Source organism: Urocampus carinirostris, chromosome 10 (genome assembly GCF_059441175.1).
Source record: "Urocampus carinirostris isolate Australia breed hairy pipefish chromosome 10, RoL_Ucar_1.0, whole genome shotgun sequence".
NCBI classification, from domain to species: Eukaryota; Metazoa; Chordata; class Actinopteri; order Syngnathiformes; family Syngnathidae; genus Urocampus; species Urocampus carinirostris.
In genome coordinates this window covers 8,388,005-8,411,623 of record NC_142358.1, presented here as the reverse complement: position 1 = coordinate 8,411,623, position 23,619 = coordinate 8,388,005, and the positions used below count along the sequence as shown (strand labels likewise).

Genomic DNA, 23,619 nt, shown 5'->3' with positions numbered 1-23,619 from the left:
ATCTCACGTTTTAGCTGCACATAACATTGAAAACAATTGAACACAGACAGTTACAATAATCATACCTGTCAAACTGTACGGTTTTTCCGTACAAAGTACGTTTTTATGCATTATAAGACGAGTACGTCATAAAAGGAAATCTGTACGAAAAATACGCAAATTTGTCAATCGCATGCGTCGGCCGCCTGGGGTTTTCCCATCATGCATCATTCCGGAAAAAAAATGGTGTACGATTATTTTGTATTTTGTACGGGAAAATACGACGGTTTGTACGGGTATGGAGCCGTGGAGGTTGACAGGTATGTAATAATATTTACTTACACACCAAAAATTATTATTAAAATATATATATTTTAAATCCATACCATTAGGTGCTTCTTTTCATGTTTTAGATGTATTATGTATTAAAAACTTTCAATACAATTGTATAGTTCTTTTGAAGAATGGTTATAAATACGATTTTCCTTTTCTCTTTATATTTCAGTCAAAATTACGTTTCAATTATTATTTTATCAACTTCAAAATAAAATGCTGACTTTTTTTGGTACTTCAAAATGTTGTTAACCCAGAAACAAATCCACTAAATACTATTTTATTTAACTTAAAATGCTATGACTTTCCCTTGGTTACTAGGTTCCAATAACAGAAACTAATATATGTTGTTTTTATTCCTATTTCCAAGTAAGCTGTAAAAAATAAGGACAAACATTGTCCTTAAATGAGGACAACACATGGATTAAATGGGTAGATTTTTCTGATACGGCTGACATTTTTCATGTATAAGGACACTTGTATGTGTTTTATTTGCTAAAGATAATTCTTGATATTATTCTTAAAATAATAAAAAGAATACTGTGTTTAGAATGAGCAAAACAAAATTGTCCTCTAACAATATTTCACATTAAAGAGTGGTAATTTAAACTTTTTTCCTGCCTTTTACTAACTGGGCTTTTTTTGTGTGTAGCGTAAATCTCCTTAAATTACGTTGTGTATTTTGCATGTAAAACGCGTTTGTGATGCCAACCGTGATCACAGCAGTTTGTATTTATTTTTGCAGTATTGTAATACCCAATTAAGTCGCTAGAATGCAGTGTACAATCATTTTTTTTGTACTTGTAGCTACTTCTGTGCATTTCTTAATTTACTGGTCAATTTAATCTGTCTAGTCCCGGGGTCTCCGACCTTTTCAAACTGAGATATACTTTTTGTTATTATTCAGCACACAGGGCACCTATTTTGATCTACGTTTTTAGCCACTATGCTAGATGGCTTGCTAAATAGCAAAAAGGGTAGCTTAAAGGAAAACAGGTAAAAAAAATAAAAAACAAGTTAAATCATGTTTATTTGTATTTCTCTTTAATCACAAGGATTCTCAAAGGACTGCTCAGACCAAAGCCTATTGCAAACCACAGACTATGATTACACCATCTCCTGATCTAAAACCTACGGGAGGGCAAGAAAAAACTCAAAAACCTCAGCATGAGGGAAATGAAGAAACCTTGACTAGGAACCGCACATGAGGTAATCCCCCTTCCGGGATGACCAGGCTGAAATGGATGTCACATTAACAAACAGTAACATTAAAGATAAAACACAAAATTATTAAAGTTTAATATAAAATGTAATAAAAAAAGAAAAGAAAAGAAATTGTATGAGCAGGTTGCAATGGAAGTAGCATTAATAAACCATTCACATATATTTTCAACACGAAATATAAGTAATTCATAAGAAATAGCATAGAGGTGTGTTTTAAGCCAAGATTTAAACAGTTCCACTTAGGTTGCAGTTCAAATCCCGGAGGGCTGAGCATTCCACAGTACCAGGGCCCAAATAGAGAACGCTCTCGAACCTGCGGATCTCTTCTTGGCTCTTGCGATCGTTAGTAGACCAGCTTTTTCAGAGCGAAGGTCTCCGGGCAAGAACACATGTGGGGAATTTAATCTCGAGTTTTTTTGATAGAAAAAGGGTAAACAACCATCTAAATAGCCGGATAGAAAGCTAAAAACAAAGCTAGTTAACTAGCTGGAAAGGAGGCCAAAGTTTTGCATGATAACTAGCAGAAAAAGTACAATGATAGCTAGATAGCATGCATAAATTGTAAAAAGTGAACTAAATAGCTTGCTAAATAGCTAAAAAGGTGGGGGGTGGGAAGATAGGTAGCTACAAAGCTAAATAGGTAGCAGGATAGCTTAATTGCATGAAAAAATATCAATACTTAAGTAGATTTCTTTTGTACATGAAGCCTATGAACTGGAATTTATTTATTTGAATTTCTAAAATTACAACTTATCATGTTGTCACTATGTTATTACCAGGTTAATTGTCAAAAATAGGGTTAGCCGGCTCGGTTAACCAATTAAAAAAATAAAAAATACTGTAAAATCAATTTGACCCAGCACTGGTGAGCTATTATCAGAATAGGGCACCTCAACTCTCCTTAGAGGGCACCCTGGTGCTTCCAGGCACAGCGTTGAAAACCCCTGGTCCAACCAGACTAGAGCATGAGTTACCATCATTTTTTTAAACTTAGAGCTACTTTGTTTTGTTACTGAATAGTGTGAAGGGCTACTAGTTTCATATGGATTTTTAGAAGTTATCATGCTGTTACAATGTTGTCACTGTGTTCTTTGTCACAGACCAGAAACGGACACAGGACCCAATAGCACTCGTTTTCTCAGTTTTTATTGATAAAGAAGGAGAGCAGGGCTTGCGTCCACGATCCGCGTCTGGCGAGGAGGATCGTAGACAGGCAGTAATTGCAAGTTGTCGGCCGGGACTGGAGAGCAAAGGCGGTGTCGAGTTCGTAAACGAGGTCGGTTGCAGGAGGCAGGCGGGTAAAAGGGGCGAAACAGGTCAGGTAACAGGCAGGCAGAACGGGGCGAAGTCAGGTCTGGAAATAGGTTTGCAACAAAGATCAGGCAGAAAAAGGCAGGGCAGGAACAGAGTCGGACGAAAAGGCTTACTGAGCTGGTGGCAACATTTCGCATAAGGATCTGACGGCTTCCTCTTGGAAGCCGGGGATTTGAAAAGAGAGCATCAGCCAATCAGCTGTCCGGGCTGTTGACGCCAGTTAGTCCGTCTCAGGTGCTCTCAATTGGTAATCATTACATTCTTATGTTGTCATTTCAATGTTTTAATTATTAGAATTGGAGATAAAATAGTCACAGTCAACCACTAAAACATATTATTTTATAAGAGCACTGAGTGACTTACATATGGAATTTTGGAAGATTCTATCTATTTAAAGACACTGATTGCCATTACTTGCAAGCAATAAACAAAACATTTTTGGAGCGATCCAAATGAATTGTTTGCATGGTGTTAGCTAATTCTCTGGTTACAAGGGCGGAGCGACATCTTTACACAGATAGGCTTTGTTTCCGCATTTAACTTTTGACATTAATACTAGATATACCACAGCCAAGGCATTTGGCTTTCCTATCTAGAATGCCCAAAGGACAGTCAACTGACTGAATTAGTTCTACCATTGATCTGCAAATGGGGTAAACTCTGGAGTGAACAAATCAGTAATGATTCTTCGCATTCTAATGTAAAGACATGTTAATGGCAGCGTAACCAGCCTGTATTTTTGTAGTATTACTCTAGATGTATTTTTGTGGTATTTTTGTATTATTTCTGCAGTTTGATTTTTTTTTAGTATTTCTGTAATATTTTTAAAGTATTACTGTACTTTTTTTCTGTGATATTTTGTGGAGTGTTTTTGCAGTATTTCCATAGGATATTTTTTGTAGTATATCTGTCGTAATATTTCTGCAGTATTATTTTTGTAGTATTTTTGTCTGAATATTCTTGTGGCAGTATATTTGTATTATAGTATTACTGTAGTGTTATTTTTGTAGTATTTATGTATATATCAATCCATCCATCAATTATCTGTACCGCTTATCCCCAGTAGGGTCGCGGGGGTGCTGGTGCCCATCTCAGCTATCTCTGGGCAGTGGGCAGGGGGCACCCTGAACTGGTTGCCAGCCAGTCATAGGGCACACAGAGACAGACAAACTCACTCGCTCATTCACACCGAGGGACAATTCAGACCGCCCAATTGACCTGACATGCATGTTTTTCGGAATGTGGGAGGAAACCGGAGAGCCCGGAGGAAACCAACACAAGCACAGGGAGAACATGCAAACACCACACAGGAGTTCCGATTTCATGACCTCAGAACTGTGTCGCACACGCGCTAACCACTGCTCCACCGTTCTGCCCTCATGTATATGTATTTTGAAGTATTTCTATAGTCGTAGCTTTGTAGGGGTCATGTGTGTTTACAAAATATGCTTGTGCTTGCCAAGAGCAAAGACTTACACCATACATGGGTGGATCCAAATGTTGCATCCACTATGTATACATTTTTACTGTGGGGGCAGAAAAAGACACGGTAAAGTCCCAAAGAAATCAAGCAATACCAATGAGGCTTTTTTGAGAGAATAGCTGGAGTTTGCGTGTATCATTTCAATCTCTACTGCAAATCCCCTAGTGCGCTGTGGCATAAACATATCCTGGATGAGAGAAAATACAAATGGACAATCGGATCACCCGAATGCTATACATGAACTCATCTCATCTCAGTAGCTGCACCGTTTATCCTCAGTAGGGTCGCGGGGGTGCTGGAGCCCATCCCAGCAATCATCGGGCAGTGGGCAGGGGACACCCTGAACTGGTTGCCAGCCAATCGCAGGGCACACAGGACAGACAACTCGCTCGCTCATTCACACCTAGGGACAATTTGGACCGGCCAATCCACCTGAAAATGCATGTCTTTGGAATGTGGGAGGAAACCGGAGTGCCCGGAGGAAACCCACGCAAGTACGGGGAGAACATACAAACTCCGCACAGTAAGTCTGGTAGCTGGATTTGAACCGACACAGGAGGTTCCCAAGACCTTAGAACTGTGCCGCACATGCGCTAACCACTGCCCCGCCGTGCTGCCCTATACATGAACTAGCAATCGCAAAATGAAAAGACTAACCCAACTACTGCAATAAAAAAACTCTCAGTCGAACTAAGACCTTAATCGGATTTACACTACAATACTTTACATAATCAGAATTAGAGGTAAGATTTTGGGGCCGGGGCCTGAACCTGACCCAAACCTGTAAAGCTTGAGGTTTACTTATGCGCTGAAGCAAAGCTTTGGGTTTATTCCGGGCTCTGTCTCTCAAATCAAGTTAATCGTTAGGGTTCGGGCTTATATACCCGCGGGTCTGGCTCTATTTTAGGCCCAATCTTACTTCTAATCAGATGACTCGCAAGATTATCGCGTGTAAGCATACCCTTTGATGATGTCAATGATTTCTCACGCCAGTTAAATTTTACATTTCTAAGAAAATCCCAATGAACTCAGAGTCATCTTTTACTTTAGATATTTTTTCAATCTCCCGGCGGAATTTTGTGATTGCTAATGCTAATCTTGATTGCATTTCATGAGTTTTTACTCACATTTATTTGACTTCCTCACCAGGGCTTTTGGTTTTCAAGCCAATTATATTGTAAGATTTATGAGATGTGTTTGGATATGTTGTCGGAAGTTGTGATATCAAAATTGTTCCCTCTTTAATCTCAGGCTTTAATAGAGTGTTTATAGAAGTCAACAGCGCAATGAAAACCGATACAGGCGAGTAATGAAGATGTCTGCTTTGAGCCTTCGGCTTGATTTAAAAAACAACCTGTAATATAAAAGTTAAAGAAATAGTTTGGCTTACTCTGACACATTTTAGGTGGCTTTAAATGACATCTGGATGTGCTTGAAGAAGATTGACTATTACATCTGGCTGGTTTCATTTCATATGAAGGATTCGTTTCACAGCAGCCCATTTGACTGTTTTTGTGTCAGGCTTTGAAAGTTGGAATAAATTATTTGTATATTTTACGACTCATACAAAACTCTCTTTGGTCATTCCCAAGGCCCATCACCACCCTGAACAGCACACACAACTGACCAACAAAAGTAGAATTATATTAATATGTATATGTATTATATGTATAGAAACATTATATTAGTGTTTTATTTATCAGTCTTCATTTTGGAAATATGTTTCTGTTGATGTCATTGCACAATTTTTCTGCGCTGTTGATCTGATAATAAAAGCCAAATAAAGGTTCATGAACGCTAAAAGTGCAGGTAAACTCGTAAAGGTACACCAAAACATAAATACCTCCCTGATGTTTTTTACAATAAAGACATAAGAATGTCAATATAACCATCCATCCATCCATTATCTGCACCGCTTATCCTCAGTAGGGTCGCGGGGGAGCTGGAGCCCATCCCAGCAATCATCGGGCAGTGGGCAGGGGACACCCTGAACTGGTTGCCAGGCAATCGCAGGGCACACAGGGACAGACAATTCGCTCGCTCATTCACACCTAGGGACAATTTGGAACGGCCAATTAACCTGACGTGCATGTTTTTGGAATGTGGGATGAAACCGGAGTGCCCGGAGGAAACCCATGCAAGCACGGGGAGAAAATGCAAACTCCACACGGGAGGTTTGATCTCATGACCTCAGAACTGTGCCTCACACACGCTAACCACTGCGCCACCGTGCTGCCCTCAATATAACCAACATGACCTAAATTGACTTAAAACAAAAAGTGCATTAAAATTTTAACGGAGCTCTTGAATTGAAAAGTCTGGTTTAAAGCCAGATTTGTGAAATAACGTTATGATAACAGCTAATCACTCAGCCTTCCACTGTAGTGTTTTTTATGCTATCCCTCAATCACAAACACGCTTGATTGAATAATTTATGTTATGATAAGACCGAATACATATGTCCCCACCTGAACATGGTTCCCTAAAACAAGGTAACTACACTTTTTACACTCTCTCTTAATCACACACACACACTTTTCTACCTCTGACTTTTTAAAAATCTCTATACTATTAGTGGTCTTGACTCTCAGGCATGTCAGGACTCAGGAGTTAGCAGACCATTTAATGCTATTTTTCCGGCTTTAGTGGTTCTGCCCCAGGTCGCTTATCCAACCAGAGGGCGCGACCTAGGAGGGAAGAGAGGGAAGCAAAGGCTTAGCTGCATCTGAGCCTAAATAATCGACTCATCGAAGAAATCAAACTGCTGATACCGATAAGTTCCCCGAAAAATTTTTTCTCTGTATTTAGCAAGTCATAATTTGATGATAATTTTAACAACTCATGCTGGGAAACAATTAGCACAGGGACCTTCCTAATTGCTGTTGACAACTTCAGATGAGACCCATTTAGGATGTTTTTGGTCATTTTGAAGCAGCTCCCACCTGTGTCTTGGTAACATAACTGTCAATTATTTTATTAATAATACAGTATTACTAAAATTTGTAACTTTACACAACGGTGCAAAATATTTCTTGTGATGGTAAGAATTTCATTTTTCCATCTACTTTGCCATGACGACAAATGCCTTAGGAACCAAATAAACACTGCATTGACATTCCAATACAATGAAGAGCAGTGGTGTCCACAGTGTGGCCCTAGGACCATTTATGGCCAACCATCCACCATTATTGTGTACAAAAGAGACATTGACTACAAATTAACTAATTATAAATGTGTTGTACTTTGTGCATCTGAAAAGGAATAAAGAATATTAATAAGAAGAAAAATAAACTCCTAAACTTTAATTCACCTATTGATAATTTTTCAAACTGACAACTTTTATATTGAGGAGTTAATCAAATTTTTTAAATTCATTCATTGATTCAGTTGTACTTTTATTTATTTATGTCACAGACCAGGAACGGAGACGGGACCCAATAGCGTTCGTTTTACTCAGTTTTTATTAAGAAAGAGGGTGGTGCTTGCATCCACGATCCGATGATCGTCGGTCACGGGTAGCAGATAGCAGAAAGGCGGAAGTGGCACTTCCGTGTCGATCGAGGGTAGTCGTTGGCAGCGAGAAGACAGGTCGATGGCCGGGACGGAGGAGCAAAAGCAGAAACAGGTCCAGAGAAGAGGTCGGCAACAGGTATCAGGCAGGAAACAGGGCAGGATATTGTTGGAGAGTACAAAAGCTTGCCTAGCTGAGAGCATAGGTTCGCAGACAGTGTGACGGGTTCTTTTCGGAAGATAGGAGTTCAAAAAGAGTCTAACAGCCATCAGGTCCTGTGGCTGTTGGCGTCAACGGGGCAGCCACAGGTGCCCCGGATCAGTAATCATGACAACTTATTTTCATTTTGTAAGTTTAAAAAGGAATATTTTGCATTTGCTTGAACTATTAAATTCCTGGCTCTTCAAGAAAAAATAGACTCAAAGGATAATTAATCGTTTAGTTTCATACAAGGAAAAAAAAAACCCTTGTTTTTGTTTATTCTCAAAGGGACAACATTCGCCCACATTATTCCACGCTGCCACCTCTGCTTACGTGTAATTTATTGCCCCACCTTAATTAGTTTTCGCTTATCTAAATGGATTGTTGAGGGAATTACGATACCGAATTAATTGTCTACTCCCTTGTTGCTTGGATTTGTGTATAAAATTAATGATGAGCTGGGAGGAGGGTGATGTATTCATTCTCATGTATACAGTGATACATTGGTACTTGAACAACTGTGTGTTCAAACCAACAAGTATTGGACCGTCGGTATTTGAATGAAATTGCTGATGAGATGAACATGACTATTTTTGGGTGAAATTTAGTCCACAATAGATGCGCTAAATACTTTTAGAAGTCGATTTTGAGACAAAATCATGTCTGAAACGGACCATATTTAGCCTAAAGTTCCTCTTGAAAAAGTACTTATGGTACTCCGGGATAAGTGGACATTTTTCACCCTGTTTGTTATTATACTGGCCCCTGGTGGCCATGAAGCACACCCCAGAAGGATCCGCACAGTACAGTGATACTTCTGTACTCGAACGGCTTTGTATCTAAAAAACTAGGTTTTCGACTCAAAAAAATAGATTTTTTTTTTTCAGTGTCCAACGAAAAATTCGGAACTAGAACAAACCTGAAGCCAAACACGTGTACAGGTAAGATGATTGTGTCAGAACCAGAACGTAAACAAGACCCACTTGCGTACGTTTCTCTCAGTTGGAAGAAAGGAAGAAAGGAAAGGATTGCACACACGATCCGATGATCGCTGGTCGCGGGAAGCAGGTTGCTCTGAACGCGGAAGTGGCACTTCCGTCGTGAGCGATGGCGGTGTCGGGAACGGAAAAAATGGGTCAGTTCACGGGACAGGATAGCAAAAAAACGTGGTAGGGATCAGCAACGAGTTGAAAGCCAGGAGAGGAGAGTAGATGTGGTCAAGATCATAAAACGAAGCCGGGAAACAGACGGGAGCAAAAACAGGAGTAAGTCAGGGTTGAAAAGCTTGCCTAGAGTAAACTAAGGTTTGCAGACGGACTGAGAGCAGGTGACTGAAAGACATGGGTTTAAATAGTGACAGGGAGCCACTCAGAGTCCGGGGCAGTTGGCGCCAAAAGAGCAGGCACAGCTGATCCACATCAGTAATCATAGCCCAGTTGGTTAGCATCATTTGAAAGAAATCATCTTTCTAAAAACATGTGTTAAAAATGTATTGGGATTTGGTGCATTTTATTGCCTTTTTTGCTAAAAAATAATGGGTTCCAAGAAAGTTGGTGACAATTATCCTTTATTTTTACTTCTATCTTAAATTGTATTTCTTTTTATATTAATACCCTTTGCTTACACTTTTCATGTACTATCACTGCTGTTGAGCTGCCTCCAGCACTGATATATTCTAATTTATTATGAATTTTATGGCACTTCAGGGTGGATCTTTTTCATCTCATGAATTAGACAGATTTCAATGAGAATAAATACATTGTAATTTATTAGTGAGAAGGGGAAAGAAAAGAGAAAAACGGTGACAACAACAATCGAGTTAAATAAAGGACTGATTGAGAATTACGAGTATAGTGTAAGGCTGTCTACCATTGAACCACTGCTTGAAGGTAAATAGATAGATAGATACTTTATTCATCCCCGTAGGGAAATTCACACTTCCAGCAGTATCCTTTTGTTGTTTATTAACAGATTAACAGGATGGCCTCTGGGTGCTGTGTTGTAGTTTAGCAACAGCGTAGTGGATGACGTCACATGCTAGGCCAAAAGTTCAACGTCCCAGCAGCAGATGGAAATCTTTGTGCCCAGGGTTACACCACTTCGTGTTCATGTAGATAGCGAGTCCACCTCCTCTCCGCTTCCCGCAGGCTTTTGTGTCTCTGTCTGCCCTAACAGCGCTGAAGCCGGGTAGTATATGCTTTTGAATTGTTTTAGGTTTTAACTTATGTTTCTTGTTTGGCATAAATACGGGATCATCTCTTTCAAAATGCTTTTCAGAATTCGTCAATATTTTATAATTGTCAACCACTCAGTGCCCTTATATTTTCACCCAATTACAGTGAATGGTTTAAAACTGTCATGATTGCCCATTGCCCTCACCTGTGCTCGCTCCTATGGCTCCAGCTGCTGCTCCTTACCTGATTGGTTCCCCTCCTATTTAAACTCAGTACTTGTCAGTCCATCAGCGAACCTCCACGCATGCAAGGCAAACACTTTTTTACTCTGGCATCCGTCTGTCCTGTCCTTTCCTGTGTCCTGCTCCTCTGCCCCTGGCTTCCCAATCGTCTCTGATTCCTTGACTTTCTCCTACCTCCGACCACGCTCTAATCTCCCGCCCCGGCTGCCCGACTCGTTTCTGCCCACCGACCACACTCCGATCTCCCGTCCCGGCTGCCCAACTCGTGTCTGCCCATCGACCATGACCCGATCTCCCGTCCCGGCTGCTCAACTCATTTCCGCCTTCCGACCACGCTCTGATCCCGTGAGCTCCCTGCTCCTCCTGCCCACTGATTGCCGAATTGCTGGGTTTGCTTTCCTGCGCCTGACTTCTCCGCTTCTGCAATAAAGTGTGTTGTGAAACGTTACGCCTTTGGGTCTACCATCTGTTCTGGATTGACAAAACTTTTTTTTTTTTAAATCTTTGTTTCATCTTGGGCAGCACGGGGGGGCAGTGGTTAGCGCGTGTGCGGCACTATTCTGAGGTCATGAGATCGAACCTCCTGTGTGGAGTTTGCATGTTCTCCCCGTGCTTGCGTGGGTTTCCTCCAGGCACTCCGGTTTCCACCCACAGTCCAAAAACATGCATGTCAGGTTAAGTGGCCGGTCTAAATTGTCCCTAGGTGTTTCTGAGCGAGCAAATTGTCTGTCCCTGTGTGCCCTGCGACTGGCTGGCAACGAGTTCAGGGTGTCCCTTGCCCACTGCCCGAAGATAGCTCGGATGGGCTTCAGCCCCCCCGCTACCCTACTGAGGAAAAGTGGTACAGATAATAGATAGATGGATGGATGTTTCATCTTTTTATCTACACATTTAAATGATTAGTATTGTTTAGGTACACATTTTTAAAAATATTTTTGGTATTTTTGAATCCTTATTATTGTATAGATAATAACCCTTACTGTTAGGTCTATCTATATATATCTAGCTTCTTTTAATAAAAATCACAATGAGAAACAAGTTTAGCTCTTAAGGAGATGCGTTTACCAGAAATTCAAAAAACAGAACTGTGGTGTCGTGTAATACACTCCCCTTCCTGCGGTGTCGCTGTATACTAATGTGCAGCCTTGTACTTGTGCTTGAGAACTACCGAGGAAGAAGTTAAGTAAACACTCTATGAATGTACCGTCCGTGCCTATCTCTGAATCCTACTACAACCCTACTACATACACAACATATTGGCGACAAGGATGACTTGGATCGGAATCTCACAACCCCCTGCTTTGCTTGAAACCCCGGGTGAGCCTACGATGTTGTACACCACGTGGATTCAGATTTTCGAAAATTACCTGCTAGCATTGACTGCAAACGACATGCCGGACAAACGAAAACTACTGCTGCACTGTTTACAGAAGGGCAGAGAATTTTTCTTTCCCTTCCCGACACTGGCACTTCTTACAAATCTGCCTGTGATGCGCTAAAAACTTTCTTTGTACCGAAGATGAATGTCGTGGCTGAGCGTAGCAAGTTCCGTCAGCGTGCTCAGAGACCCGGCGAGACCACTGCTCAGTCCATTGCCGCATTGAGGGAATTAATTACTAACTGTGACTTTGGCACGTTTGCTGATGATATGATTAGGGATCAATTCATTGAGAAGATGTCCTCTTCGAGGATCAGAGAACGCTTGCTGTTGGAAACGGACTTAAAACTTGACAAAGCAATCACTATTGCTACACAGATCGAATCCGCTATGGCAGAAGCCTGTGCACGTGCCCGACGTCACTGTGAAGCTCGTGCAACAAAGAGATAAAAGGAATCCGAGCAGTACGCATACACAGCGCTCGAGAGATAAAAGGAATCAACACAAAACCTGCTACCGTTGTGGCTCCAACTCTCATCTAGCAAATGACCCCAAATGCCCTGCTAAAATGCAAAATGCAACCAATGTGAAAAAATTGGACATTTTAGTAAAGTGTGCCGCAGCGCAATTCCTACTCGATCAGTGAGAGAAGTTACTGTCCCAGACCTTACTGTGTGTCATGTACCCCCTACAGCTGCAGTCCCAAAGCGCCTTACGTGTATAGTTGCTCTCCATGCGAATGATGAACAGTCAATTACTACTAATAGTTCAAGTCTCAATTCTGCCAGAGAGAATTTACAGACATTCATTCATGCATGTGCCTCTCTCAAAGCCTACTGTACGTCTGGTGACGTACATGAAGAAGCCAATTCCAGTGTTGGGCTGTCTTCAACTTACTGCTACATACTGCAACCAGAGTGCACATACTGACTTCTACATAGTTCCTGACGGTACTCCACTACTGGGAATGGACCTGTTCACTGCACTTCGCCTTCACATACAAGATGGGCAGATTGCAACACCTGCCGCATCGGAGATGAGTCACACTGTCAACACTGCAAATGCTTTAGGCGTTGCTACAGGCTTTATACACAAAGGTCAAGTGCGTGCAGACGTCCCTCCAGTCCAGCAAAAGCTACGCAGACTCCCATATGCCGTGCGTGACAAGGTGTCGGAGGAGCTGACGAAACTGTAAACAAATACAAAACCGGGACATGAGAATGTTACTGCAGATTGCTTGTCACGTTTGCCTCTCCCCATCACAGACGACCACGAGGAGATGGAGTTAGAGATGGTGGCTGCTGTGTCTCCTGATTTTGCTGCAGTCACTGCTGATGAGCTCTCCAGTGCGTGTGAGGAATGTCTGGTGCTACAGAAGGTGCGACACTACATGCAGAAGGGATGGCCTCGTACTGCAAAAGGCCTTGACCCCCTCATCGTGCCATACTTCCGTGTGCAAAATGAGCTTGCAGTGCAGGACAGTGTCATTGTACGTGGCACTCATCGTGTTGTGATACCACAACAGCTACAGGAAAAAAATGATCCAACTTGCTCATGCTACACACCAAGGGATCGTCCGCACAAAACAAAGACTGAGAGACTTGTACTGGTGGCCTGGAATGGATTCTCACGTTGAGCTCGCCATCAAATCATTCACCACCTGCTTGCAGCATGACAAAACCGCAACCACACGTACTGCCCCATTACAGCCTGTGCCTACCCCAACTGCTGCCTGGGAAAAGGTTGCTGTGGACATTGTTGGTCCTATTCACTCTGCGCCTGCTGATTGCCGCTTCGCCATCACCCTCATTGACTATTACAGCCGATGGCCTGAGATTGCCTTCTGCTCAAATGTTACTTCTGCCTCTGTTATGACTTTTCTTTCCATTGTGTTTAGCAGAGAAGGTAATTCACAGGAAATTGTTACTGACAATGGCCCTAAGTTCGTGTCGACCGAGTTTGAAGCATTCCTTAGTGACAGGAACATCACATACTGTCGCAGCTCTGTGTACTACCCACAGGCCAACGGTGAAATTGAGCGTTTCAACGGAGTCTTCAAGGACTGTCTACAAACAGCCATCATCGGAGGTAAACCACTGAAAACCTTCTTCACTGAGTTTTTAAACACTTACAGAGCCACACCATATGCCGTGACTTCAGTATCCCCCGCTGAATTGTTGCATGGTAGACCACTGAATACAAAGCTTCACATCACAGGTCTTCACTCCATGTGTCCCACTGCTGACAAAGGCAACATGCTACAAAACATAAAAAACAAACACTGGAAGTCAAAACAATACACCGACAAACGTTGCAGTGCAAAATCACCCAGCCTCCAGATTGGCTCTGCGGTTTGCATCCGCAAACCTGGAATCATTGCCAAAGGACACTCAAAGTTCACCAAGCCACTGACAGTGGTAGCCCAAAAGGGTCCAGCCACTTATCTGCTGTCTGATGGAAAGGTGTGGAATGCTTTCCACCTTGCCCATTCTTCCACCTGTGCTGCTGCTTCAGCGCCACAGCTTGCCAATGCTGATGCTTGTCTCCTGCCAAGCAACCAAGGTGCTGAGCCACCTGAAACTGAAACTGTGCCCTCACCACATCCCTCTCCGAGTGCACCGAGAAAACGACATGCTCCTGCATGGCTTCAAGATTACATGACTTAAAAAAAAAAGATACAGAAAAGATGTGATGATGTTAAAAAAAAAAAAAAAAGACATGATGAATGTTCATTGTTTAAAAAAATTGTCATGTTTGTTCATACAGTCTGCTTACGTTTACAAGGTTTACACACTTGTGCTTACCGATATTGACAGTATAGTTCCTTACAATATTGCTTACCTTTGATAAATATTTACCTCTAATCTGGTAATGAATATTGAAATGTATGTTTTCTATAAGCCCATACTTACCGAAGAGTTATTGCGTATTTCAGATTAATGCTACTGTTTGTGTCCTATTCTAACAAAAGGGAATATGTGGTGTTGTGTAATACACTCCCCTTCCTGCGGTGTCGCTGTATACTAATGTGCAGCCTTGTACTTGTGCTTGAGAACTACCGAGGAAGAAGTTAAGTAAACACTCTATGAATGTACCGTCCGTGCCTGTCTCTGAATCCTACTACAACCCAACTACATACACAACAAGAACCTCAACAGATCCCCTTCCTTATTAAAAACAGTTCGGTTACAGAGTTGTTTTGGCAGGTATTCATAACACTTCAAAGGGACATGACTGTAAAAAAATGGGAACATCTCACTCCGGCATCACACCAATCTCCTAAGGCCAAGGGTGGCGAGCTTGGGTAGTTTATTTCCCCCAAGATGATGAGACTCTTTCAAGCAAGGACAATACTCAACTGTAGGGTCTCTATAATGTTGAATATTTGGAGCAAATGTACAATTTGCCATAGTCCCATAAACTATACAGTACTATGTATACAATTCAGTCTTCCAACACCGATCCTAAACAGATTATGGTCGCGTACCAAGGTATCACTGTAATTGTTTGTAGGCTACTTTAATATGTCGATCCGAGCCAAGCCCGGCCCAATCGTTACTGAGACAGAAAGAGAGGGCGGGGATGTTCAACGTGCGCTCATCATTCACTGGAAGCGACCTGCTAGACTCCACACACAGCCCACGACCTAGAAGAGCAAACAGTCGTCATGCCTTGATCCCCGTGCAAACTTTATCTCGGTCCTGCAGGGAGAAAGTCGCAATGTCCGCTCCACCCGAGCTGCCGGCGGAAGGACGCGTCCGCCTGCTGCTCCTTGCGTCGTGCGCGACGCTGGCCGCTGCCACCTTCGCCGGCGGCGTTTACTCCCTCCTGTCCGTTCTGCAAATGAGACGAAAGACATCGCTGAGTCTAATCGTAGCATCGCTTTCCGTGGACGACCTCCTCAGCGTGGTGCCGCTCTCCCTTTTCATCCTCCTGCAGTGGGAGCGCGAAGGCGGCTCGGCCAATCTGTGCACCCTAGCCGGGCTCCTCTACGTCTTCCAGGGGCTTTCCAGCAACATGAAAGCGTGCCTCATCGCTGGATACACTTTTTATGTGACAAAACGCTTCGGCGCGTTGCATTCCGCGCACAGACCACCGAGAGTCATGTGGGCTATTGCCGGCGTTTGGGCGCTCAGCCTGGGCGTCAGCGTGCTGCCGCTGTGCGGTTGGGGCGGATTCGCGCAGGCTCGCCTCGGATGCTTCCCGGAGAGTGAGAGCTTCTACACGCTTTTGCTCTTCTCTTTGTACTCGCTGTGCTTTTGCGGCTTGCTCCTTTTCTTCCTGCCGCTCACCTACCAGTTGCTGTGCTCCGGAGAGCCGCAGAGTAGCGTGCAGCGCACAGGATCTCTGGCTGACATATACGCACTCTCCCGGGACAGCCTGGACAAAAGTTGGGGCGCCTACAACCAGCTCAGCCCAAGTTCGTGCGGGACAGGGTGCGAACTAGGGGAAGAGGCTGACAAGGGGGGGACCCTATCCGCCAGAAGGTCCATGCCGCTGGCAGTGAGGGACTCGCCAGTGGTGGTCGCGCAAAAGCGCTTCTCAATGATCTTGGCCGTCGTCCGGATGACTTTGTGGATGCCGATGATGATGAGTAACAACATGAAAACCACAAACCACTTACGTTAATTGCATTTGAGAGATTGCATGTCATTTGCTTCGAAAGAGGAAATAATAACTTGTTTTAGCTTCAATTGGATACAAGTGATAACTCAGTACTCGATCATAATCCCTTCCGGACTAATGTACAGATGCAAACCGTTTGACATTAAAAAGCCTTAGGTTTCATTGTACATTCTATATTTACGCATAAAACAAAACCCATTTCCAGAATATTAAAGATGACAAAATAATTAAAACATGTGATTGTTTAAAACCAGAAGTGGCAAACTTACAAAAATGGACATCGAACAATTGTTGGAGTGGTTTATTTACACACAAAGACGGAGTCACGCTTCAAATTGGTCTGGAGTCAATATTTTTGTTTTGTTTTGATTTTGAAAAAAAAAAAAAATAACAGGTTGCTTTTTTTAAAAAGTGGTAGGCATTCTTAAGAGGAGAAAGGAGTAGTCTAACACATAAAGCAGTACAGTTGGTGGGTATGTTGATGTTTGAGCACCAGTTTGTTTAAGTACAGAAGCATATTTTTCCCATACTAATGGCCCCATACAGGCTCAGTCAACAAGTAAAACAGGGGTCGGGAACCTTTTTCGCCCAAAGAGTCATAAGAGCAATTTTTTGACAGAAAGAGAGAGAGCCATGCCATACATTTTAAGAAAAAAGTCTTCAAAACCGCCAAACCCACTCGCCAGGCATTTTATTTCACAGTGTGATTATTTGATAACATTTATGGAATAAGAATAATGACAGAGCCTACATCTGTCCCTTATCAACAAATAACTCCTTCTCGCAATTAATTAAAATCGTTGAGGCTCATTTTGACCTTTTTTATTCATAAATATCGGTCTTTAAACAAGGTGCAAGTAGAGTTGTTTTGTAAAAATGTCACAAAAGCATGCAAACAATGATACAGAAGTATTTACCTTTGGTGCAGACAGCCCTTGGCAGACAGATAAGCGCTGTGTGGATAGCTCCACCCACCCTTACCACTCAACCAATTGAATTTATCTGTGGGAATGGCTGACGTTTCTGTATGTCATTAGTTATTCTGAGGGATTTTATCATTAAGCGTCTCCACACTGAACCTAAATTGTTTAATGAGCTTCTATATTAAGGATGATTTAGTGATTTACAGCCAAAAGGGGTCTGTTGGGGTGATACTTTGACCGTAAACTGTAGTGGGGAGTATGCTCTTTGTATACTGAAATGAACCTTTTGTTATAATGGTGCTACATTAGCTATGTGTGCACTATATTCAACTCTCAGCTTAATGTACTCATGAAATAACCATATATTGCTCGTCAGCCATACGTTTTCGACCCCTGCAATAGAGGATCTTTTATTTATAAAGTCACAGAGTGATTAGGAAAAGTTTAAAAATCGTTTTGGAAGAATTGATCCTGTAATTCAAAACCTCGATCATGATTTTGTACCGTATTGTGATGCATAACAAAAGTCAGTTAGTTGCGCTACAAAAGGAAATTGAAAGTGGATGGAGATGAAATATGGCTTTGTTGACTCAGCTCAAGTGTGAGGAATGAGAGTTTATTTCTAGTCAAAAATACTGTTTAAAAGCCCACAGACACTCTGTGAGTTACTCCTTGAGTCATACAAAAAGGTGTGAAAATTTTGGTAGCCCATTTAACACTTTAACACAACTTTAAGGAGCAGACCTTCCCTCCGTCAGCGCTGTAATCACGTGTTTTCGCCTCAAACCTCACATTTGGATTTACAATAATGCCTTGTTTATTGCACTTGATGGTGACCAGAACCCCTGCAATATGCCCAAATTCGCAAAGTATCCCCCATTTTTGATTGGCACTCTGCCAGCCCCCGCTTGCAGCAATTGTGAAATGAGCATAATGGATCACGGCTGAATCGGTGGTGTTCGTTTGAGAGGAAAGGAACGGAATAAAAGCAGCCATGCGTGACACAGATTTGCTCTCGGCCTTCGCTCTCAGCAATAATCTTCTGGCGATAATGGATCACGACCAAATACAGAGCAGTTCATTTTAATTAGGCCTCAATAGCACTCTACAGCAGCCTGAACTGAAAAAAAATCACTTCACCAGGCCCTGCTCTCCGCCACAGTCGACTGGGGATATTGCATTGCGACTACAATCATGCACTTATATTAAACAGGCGACAATAGCTCGCTTCCCGACAAAAGTGCACTCTGCAATATGTGACCGAGGATAATGGATAACAGAATATTATTCAACCCACGATGCACTAAGCCCGCAAAGTACTAAGCAGGCAGTAGCAAGGGAGTACAGTATAGCTGCCACATATGAAAATAGACCTTCATTCCTAATGTCTGTTAGTAATACAATTTCCTAGAAAATGTCAATGATCAATTATTGGTACACTATTTTCAGAGCTGGTTTATTGGCTCCTTAGGTGTTCTTAGATGGCACCACATTGATAACCCCTGTTGTAATCGTTTCAGGTTTGTTTGGCATAGCTCAATAAATGGTGCCAGTGGGCAACAGAGTGGCCCCAAAGAGCAGTTGAGGTGCCCGCGGACCTGTTCTCAAAATAACTCACCAGTGCTGGGTCATTGTGATTTTCTCGTAAAATTATAGTTTTAATTGTTTGAGCCTATTTAACTTTTTGAATAATTAACCCAACTAATAACATAGTAACAACATAGTAATAAAATGATTAGTTGTTATTTTAAAAATGTAAAAGAAAATAATTTCAGTTCATCAGCTTCATGGACCAAAAAAATCAATTCACGCATTGATAATGATTTATACGAAATTAATTAGGAGAATAGAATTATAATCTATTCAAATAATATACAATACAATATATGAGTTTTATAAAGCGAATGAGCAAATCAAGTGCAGTTTTTTTGGCTAGCTATCTGGCTACCATTTTAGTCTCATAGCTATGTAGCCAGCTTTTTACATTTTTTTGTATGCTATCTAGTACCATTTCACCTTTTTTGCTAGATATCAGGCAAAATTTTGGCCTCCTCTCTAGCTGTCACCAACCAGGACAGGAAACAGGAATGAGAACCCAATCGCGTAACATTACTCACTGTTTATTGGGGAGAAGAGGAATGAGTGCTCACTCGATCCGAAGATTGTGGGTCGCGAAAGTAGCTTGAGCGGAACGAATAAGTGGTCAAAATCAAACAAATCGGGCCGAAAATAAAACAGGATCAAAACACAGGCAAAAACAGAGATTCACAGGACTTGGCATGTCACACAGAGACTAGTAGGAGTTTCGCAGACGCTCTGACACCAGGCGACTCACAAGACAGCGTTTAAGTAGTCCGGCAGCAACCTGTCAACGCGTTTCAGCTGGTGTCAATGGGCGGGGCCAATTGGGCGCCGTGGCAACCGTGACAGAACCTGGCGCCACACGGCAGGGACTAATTGGGCGCCATGGCAACCATGACACTAGCTCGATATCTAGCTTTTTTTTAACTTTCCGTCTGGCTATTAATTTGGCTTTTTACTCTCTTTGCTAGCTATCTACCTTATCTATTTTATTTTTAACAGTTTACCTTTTTAGCTTACTATTAATTTATCTACCCAAGGTACTATTTTAGAAAGATTCATATCAAACTGGGTGCCCTTTGCGCTATTTACTAAGAACAAGTAGCTGGACACCTGAAAAAGGTTGGCGCCCCCTGGTATAAAAAATATTTTCAGACGCCAAAAAACAGGATGAGGACCCTAAAACAAGCCAAAACAATTCAGTTCTGAAGCTTTCCCTGTGAAAGAAAACTCCATTACAAAAACTGCTCCAAACAAAAGCAGTTCTGAATTACCCAGAAAACAATCATGAGTGATACCCATACCTGAGTAGGTTCATTGGTATTCAAGTCGTCCTCTCTTTCATTCACAGACAGTGATGCTCGTGCGCCACGCAGCCCAAGCACGGAGCTCGTCCTTGGAGACGCTCGGCTTTTTCCTGACGCTTCTTGCGCCTTCCGTCACGCCGCTCTTCGTTCTCTCCAACCGTTGGATCCACATGCCATGCGGATGCTTCATTAATTGCAACCGGGAGCCTACAGCCGACCCTTCAGGTAGCCAGGAATTCAGCACAGTGTTGGACCGAATAAGTAATGTGCATAGATGCGTACTGTAGATTATGGACAACAGAGTGCAACTGATTAAAAGCTTTATGCTCAAATTTAACAAGAATTTATTTACTACTGTGCCAAAAGAAAACGCCTATATTTGTAGATGATAGCACCAGGGCAACCATACTGTGGAGATTAGTGCCAGATTGCTACACAGACTAATCTTTTTGTGTTGTTGACATTCGTGGTTTCCCCGGTACCGGGCCAAATTGCATTCATTTGCCATCGTTCTTTAAGGATTAAAAGAAACTTCAGCGACTTGACATTGAAACCAATGATATGAAAAGACAAGTTTAGCGTTTTTGAAAAATAACTTCAACTCATGTTCATTTCAGATGTCGAGGACTTGATTTGTGGGTGAAAAGGTTGAATTATCAAGAGTTCATTGTAAATATTTAACAGAGTACTGTCAAACTTCCCGTTTTCCTCCTGTTATGCATTATATGAATGATATTGGCAAAAACATGGACGAATTCTCTCGAAGGGCATCATAAATGTTACCAGATGTGACTACACTGTTTTGTAATTAGACCATGTGCAGTGGGGAAAAGAGCAGCTTGCCGTTTTCCTCAGAGCCGCCACAAAATTAAAAAAGATGAAGCCGCACAGTTTATAAAGCCGCAGTGTAGCAAAAAAGGAACGGCTTGCTGTCATAAATATATATGTACAGTATATGTGTATATACAGTGCATCCGGAAAGTATTCACAGTGCTTCACTTTTTCCACATTTTGTTATGTTACAGCCTCATTCCAAATTGTATTAATTTAATCTCTTATCTCAAAATTCTACACAAAATACTCCATTTTGACAATGTGAAAACGTTTTTTTTTTTTTACTTTTTTTGAATTTATTAAAAATGGAAAACTAAGAAATTCCATTTACATAAGTATTCACAGCCTTTGCTTAATACTTTGTTGATCCACCTTTGGCAGCAAATACAGCCTGAAGTCTTTTTGAATATGATCCCACAAGTTTAGCACACCTATCTTTAGGCAGTTTTGCACATTCTTCTTTGCAATAAGTCTCAAGCTCAATCAGGTTGGATGGGAGACGTTTGTGCACAGCCATTTTCAGATCCCTCCAGAGATGTTCGATCGGATTCAAGTCTGGACTCTGGCTGGGCCACTCCAGGACATTCACGGAGTGGTTCTGAAGCCAATCTTTTGAGATCTTGGCTGTGTGCTTTGGGTCGTTGTCCTGCTGAAAAATGAACCTTCGCCCCAGCCTGAGGTCAAGAGCGCTCTGGAGCAGGTTTTCATCCAGGATATATTTATATATTGCTGCATTCATTTTTCCTTCTATCCTGACTAGTCTGCCAGTTCCTGTTGCTGAAAAACATCCCCACAGCATGATGCTGCCACCACCATGCTTCACTGTAGGGATGGCATCAGCCTGGTGATTAGCGGTGTCTGGTTTTCTCCAAACATGGCGCCTGGCATTCACACCAAAGAGTTCAATCTTTGTCTCATCAGACCAGATAATTTTGTTTCTCATGGTCTGAGAGTCATTCAGGTGCTTTTTGGCAAATTCCAGACTGGCTTCCATGTTTCTTTTACTAAGGAGTGGCTTTCGTCTGGCCACTCTACCATGCAGGCCTGATTGGTGGATTGCTGCAGATATGGTTGTCCTTCTGGAAGGTTCTCCTCTCTCCACAGAGGAACGCTGGAGCTCTGACAGAGTGACCATCGGGTTCTTGGTCACCTTCCTGACTAAGGCCCTTCTTTCCCGATCGCTCAGTTTACAAGGCCGGCCAGCTCTAGGAAGAGTCCTGGTGGTTCCAAATGTCTTCCATTTACGAATAATGGAGACCACTGTGCTCATTGGGACCTTCAAAGCAGCAGAAATTTTTCTGTATCCTTCCCCAGATTTGTGCCTCAAGACAATCCTGTCTCGCGGGTCTACAGACAGTTCTTTTGACTTCATGCTTGGTGTTTGTGCTCTGACATGCACACTCAACTGTGGGACCTTATAAAGACAGGTGTGTGCCTTTCCAAATCATGTCCAATCAACTGAATTTACTGCAGGTGGACTCCAATTAGGCTGTAGAAAGATCTCAAGGATAAACAGTGGAAAAAAGATGCACCTGAGCTCAATTTTGAGCTTCATGGCAAAGGCTGTGAATACTTATGTAAATGTGATTTCTTAGTTTTCTTTTTTTAATAAATTCAAAAAAAGTAAAAAAAAAAAATTCACATTGTCATAATGGAGTATTTTGTGTAGAATTTTGAGATAAGAGATTAAATTAATACAATTTGGAATGAGGCTGTAACATAACAACATGGAAAAAGTGAAGCGCTGTAAATACTTTCCGGATGCACTGTATATGTATATATATATGTATGTATGTATTTATGTGTATATATATGTGTATTTATATATATATATATATATATATATATATATATATATATATATATATATATATGTGTGTGTATATTATATATATGTGTGTATATTATATATATATATATATATATATATATATGTGTATATTATATATATATATATATATATATATATATATATATATATATATATATATATATATATATATATATATATATATATATATACGTATATATACATATGAAAAGAAAAATTACTATCCAGGGCATTAAAGATATGCATGAAATCCCAAATTAAAGCACCAATGTAAATAACATAGTGACCCCATAGTGGTGTAAAATTACTTTTCTTTTCAAATAAAACTCTTTAAATTCAAATATTCAAGTCAAGTCACATTGATTTGTATAGCCATTAACTACAAAAGGTCTCAAAGGACTGCACAGTTAACAAATACACCATGCCCTGATCTTAGACAAACAGCGGGCAAGGAAAAACTCAAAAACCTCAACATGAGGGAAATAAGAAACCTTGAGAAGGGTCCTCACAACTGGTATTCCCCCTTTCAGGATGACCAGGGTCCAATTGCGTAGTAATCGTCAATAAAAAAACAAAGGTAAATGTAAAAAATTGTCCAGAAAGTGCATGTAAGAAACAACACCTAGAGCCTATCAAATCGTCCAAAACGTCCATAACAGCAAGGACGCAGCTCCCGAT

At 41.6% G+C, this 23,619-nt stretch overlaps 1 protein-coding gene and 1 long non-coding RNA gene across 3 annotated transcripts in view; both read left to right on the top strand.

The window, feature by feature from the left end:
- The first annotated feature begins 216 nt into the window (after positions 1 to 216).
- LOC148357616 (uncharacterized) lies at positions 217 to 14,350 on the top strand. Of its 2 annotated transcripts, XR_015851583.1 has the most exons (4): positions 217 to 299; positions 1,368 to 1,521; positions 13,105 to 13,328; positions 13,740 to 14,350. It is a non-coding gene; the product is annotated as an uncharacterized LOC148357616 (long non-coding RNA). The 2 variants fall into 2 exon arrangements; XR_015851582.1 differs by lacking the exon at positions 1,368 to 1,521 and having other exon boundaries at positions 239 to 299.
- A 1,116-nt stretch (positions 14,351 to 15,466) lies between these two features.
- The window catches only part of LOC148357615 (putative G protein-coupled receptor 149), a 32,960-nt gene continuing 24,807 nt past the window's right edge, over positions 15,467 to 23,619 (top strand). Inside the window, exons 1-2 of the mRNA XM_088346353.1 lie at positions 15,467 to 16,433; positions 20,325 to 20,501. Coding sequence (XP_088202479.1) covers positions 15,560 to 16,433; positions 20,325 to 20,501 — 1,051 coding nt within the window. The 5' untranslated portion in view covers positions 15,467 to 15,559. The remainder of the gene's footprint in view (positions 16,434 to 20,324; positions 20,502 to 23,619) is intronic.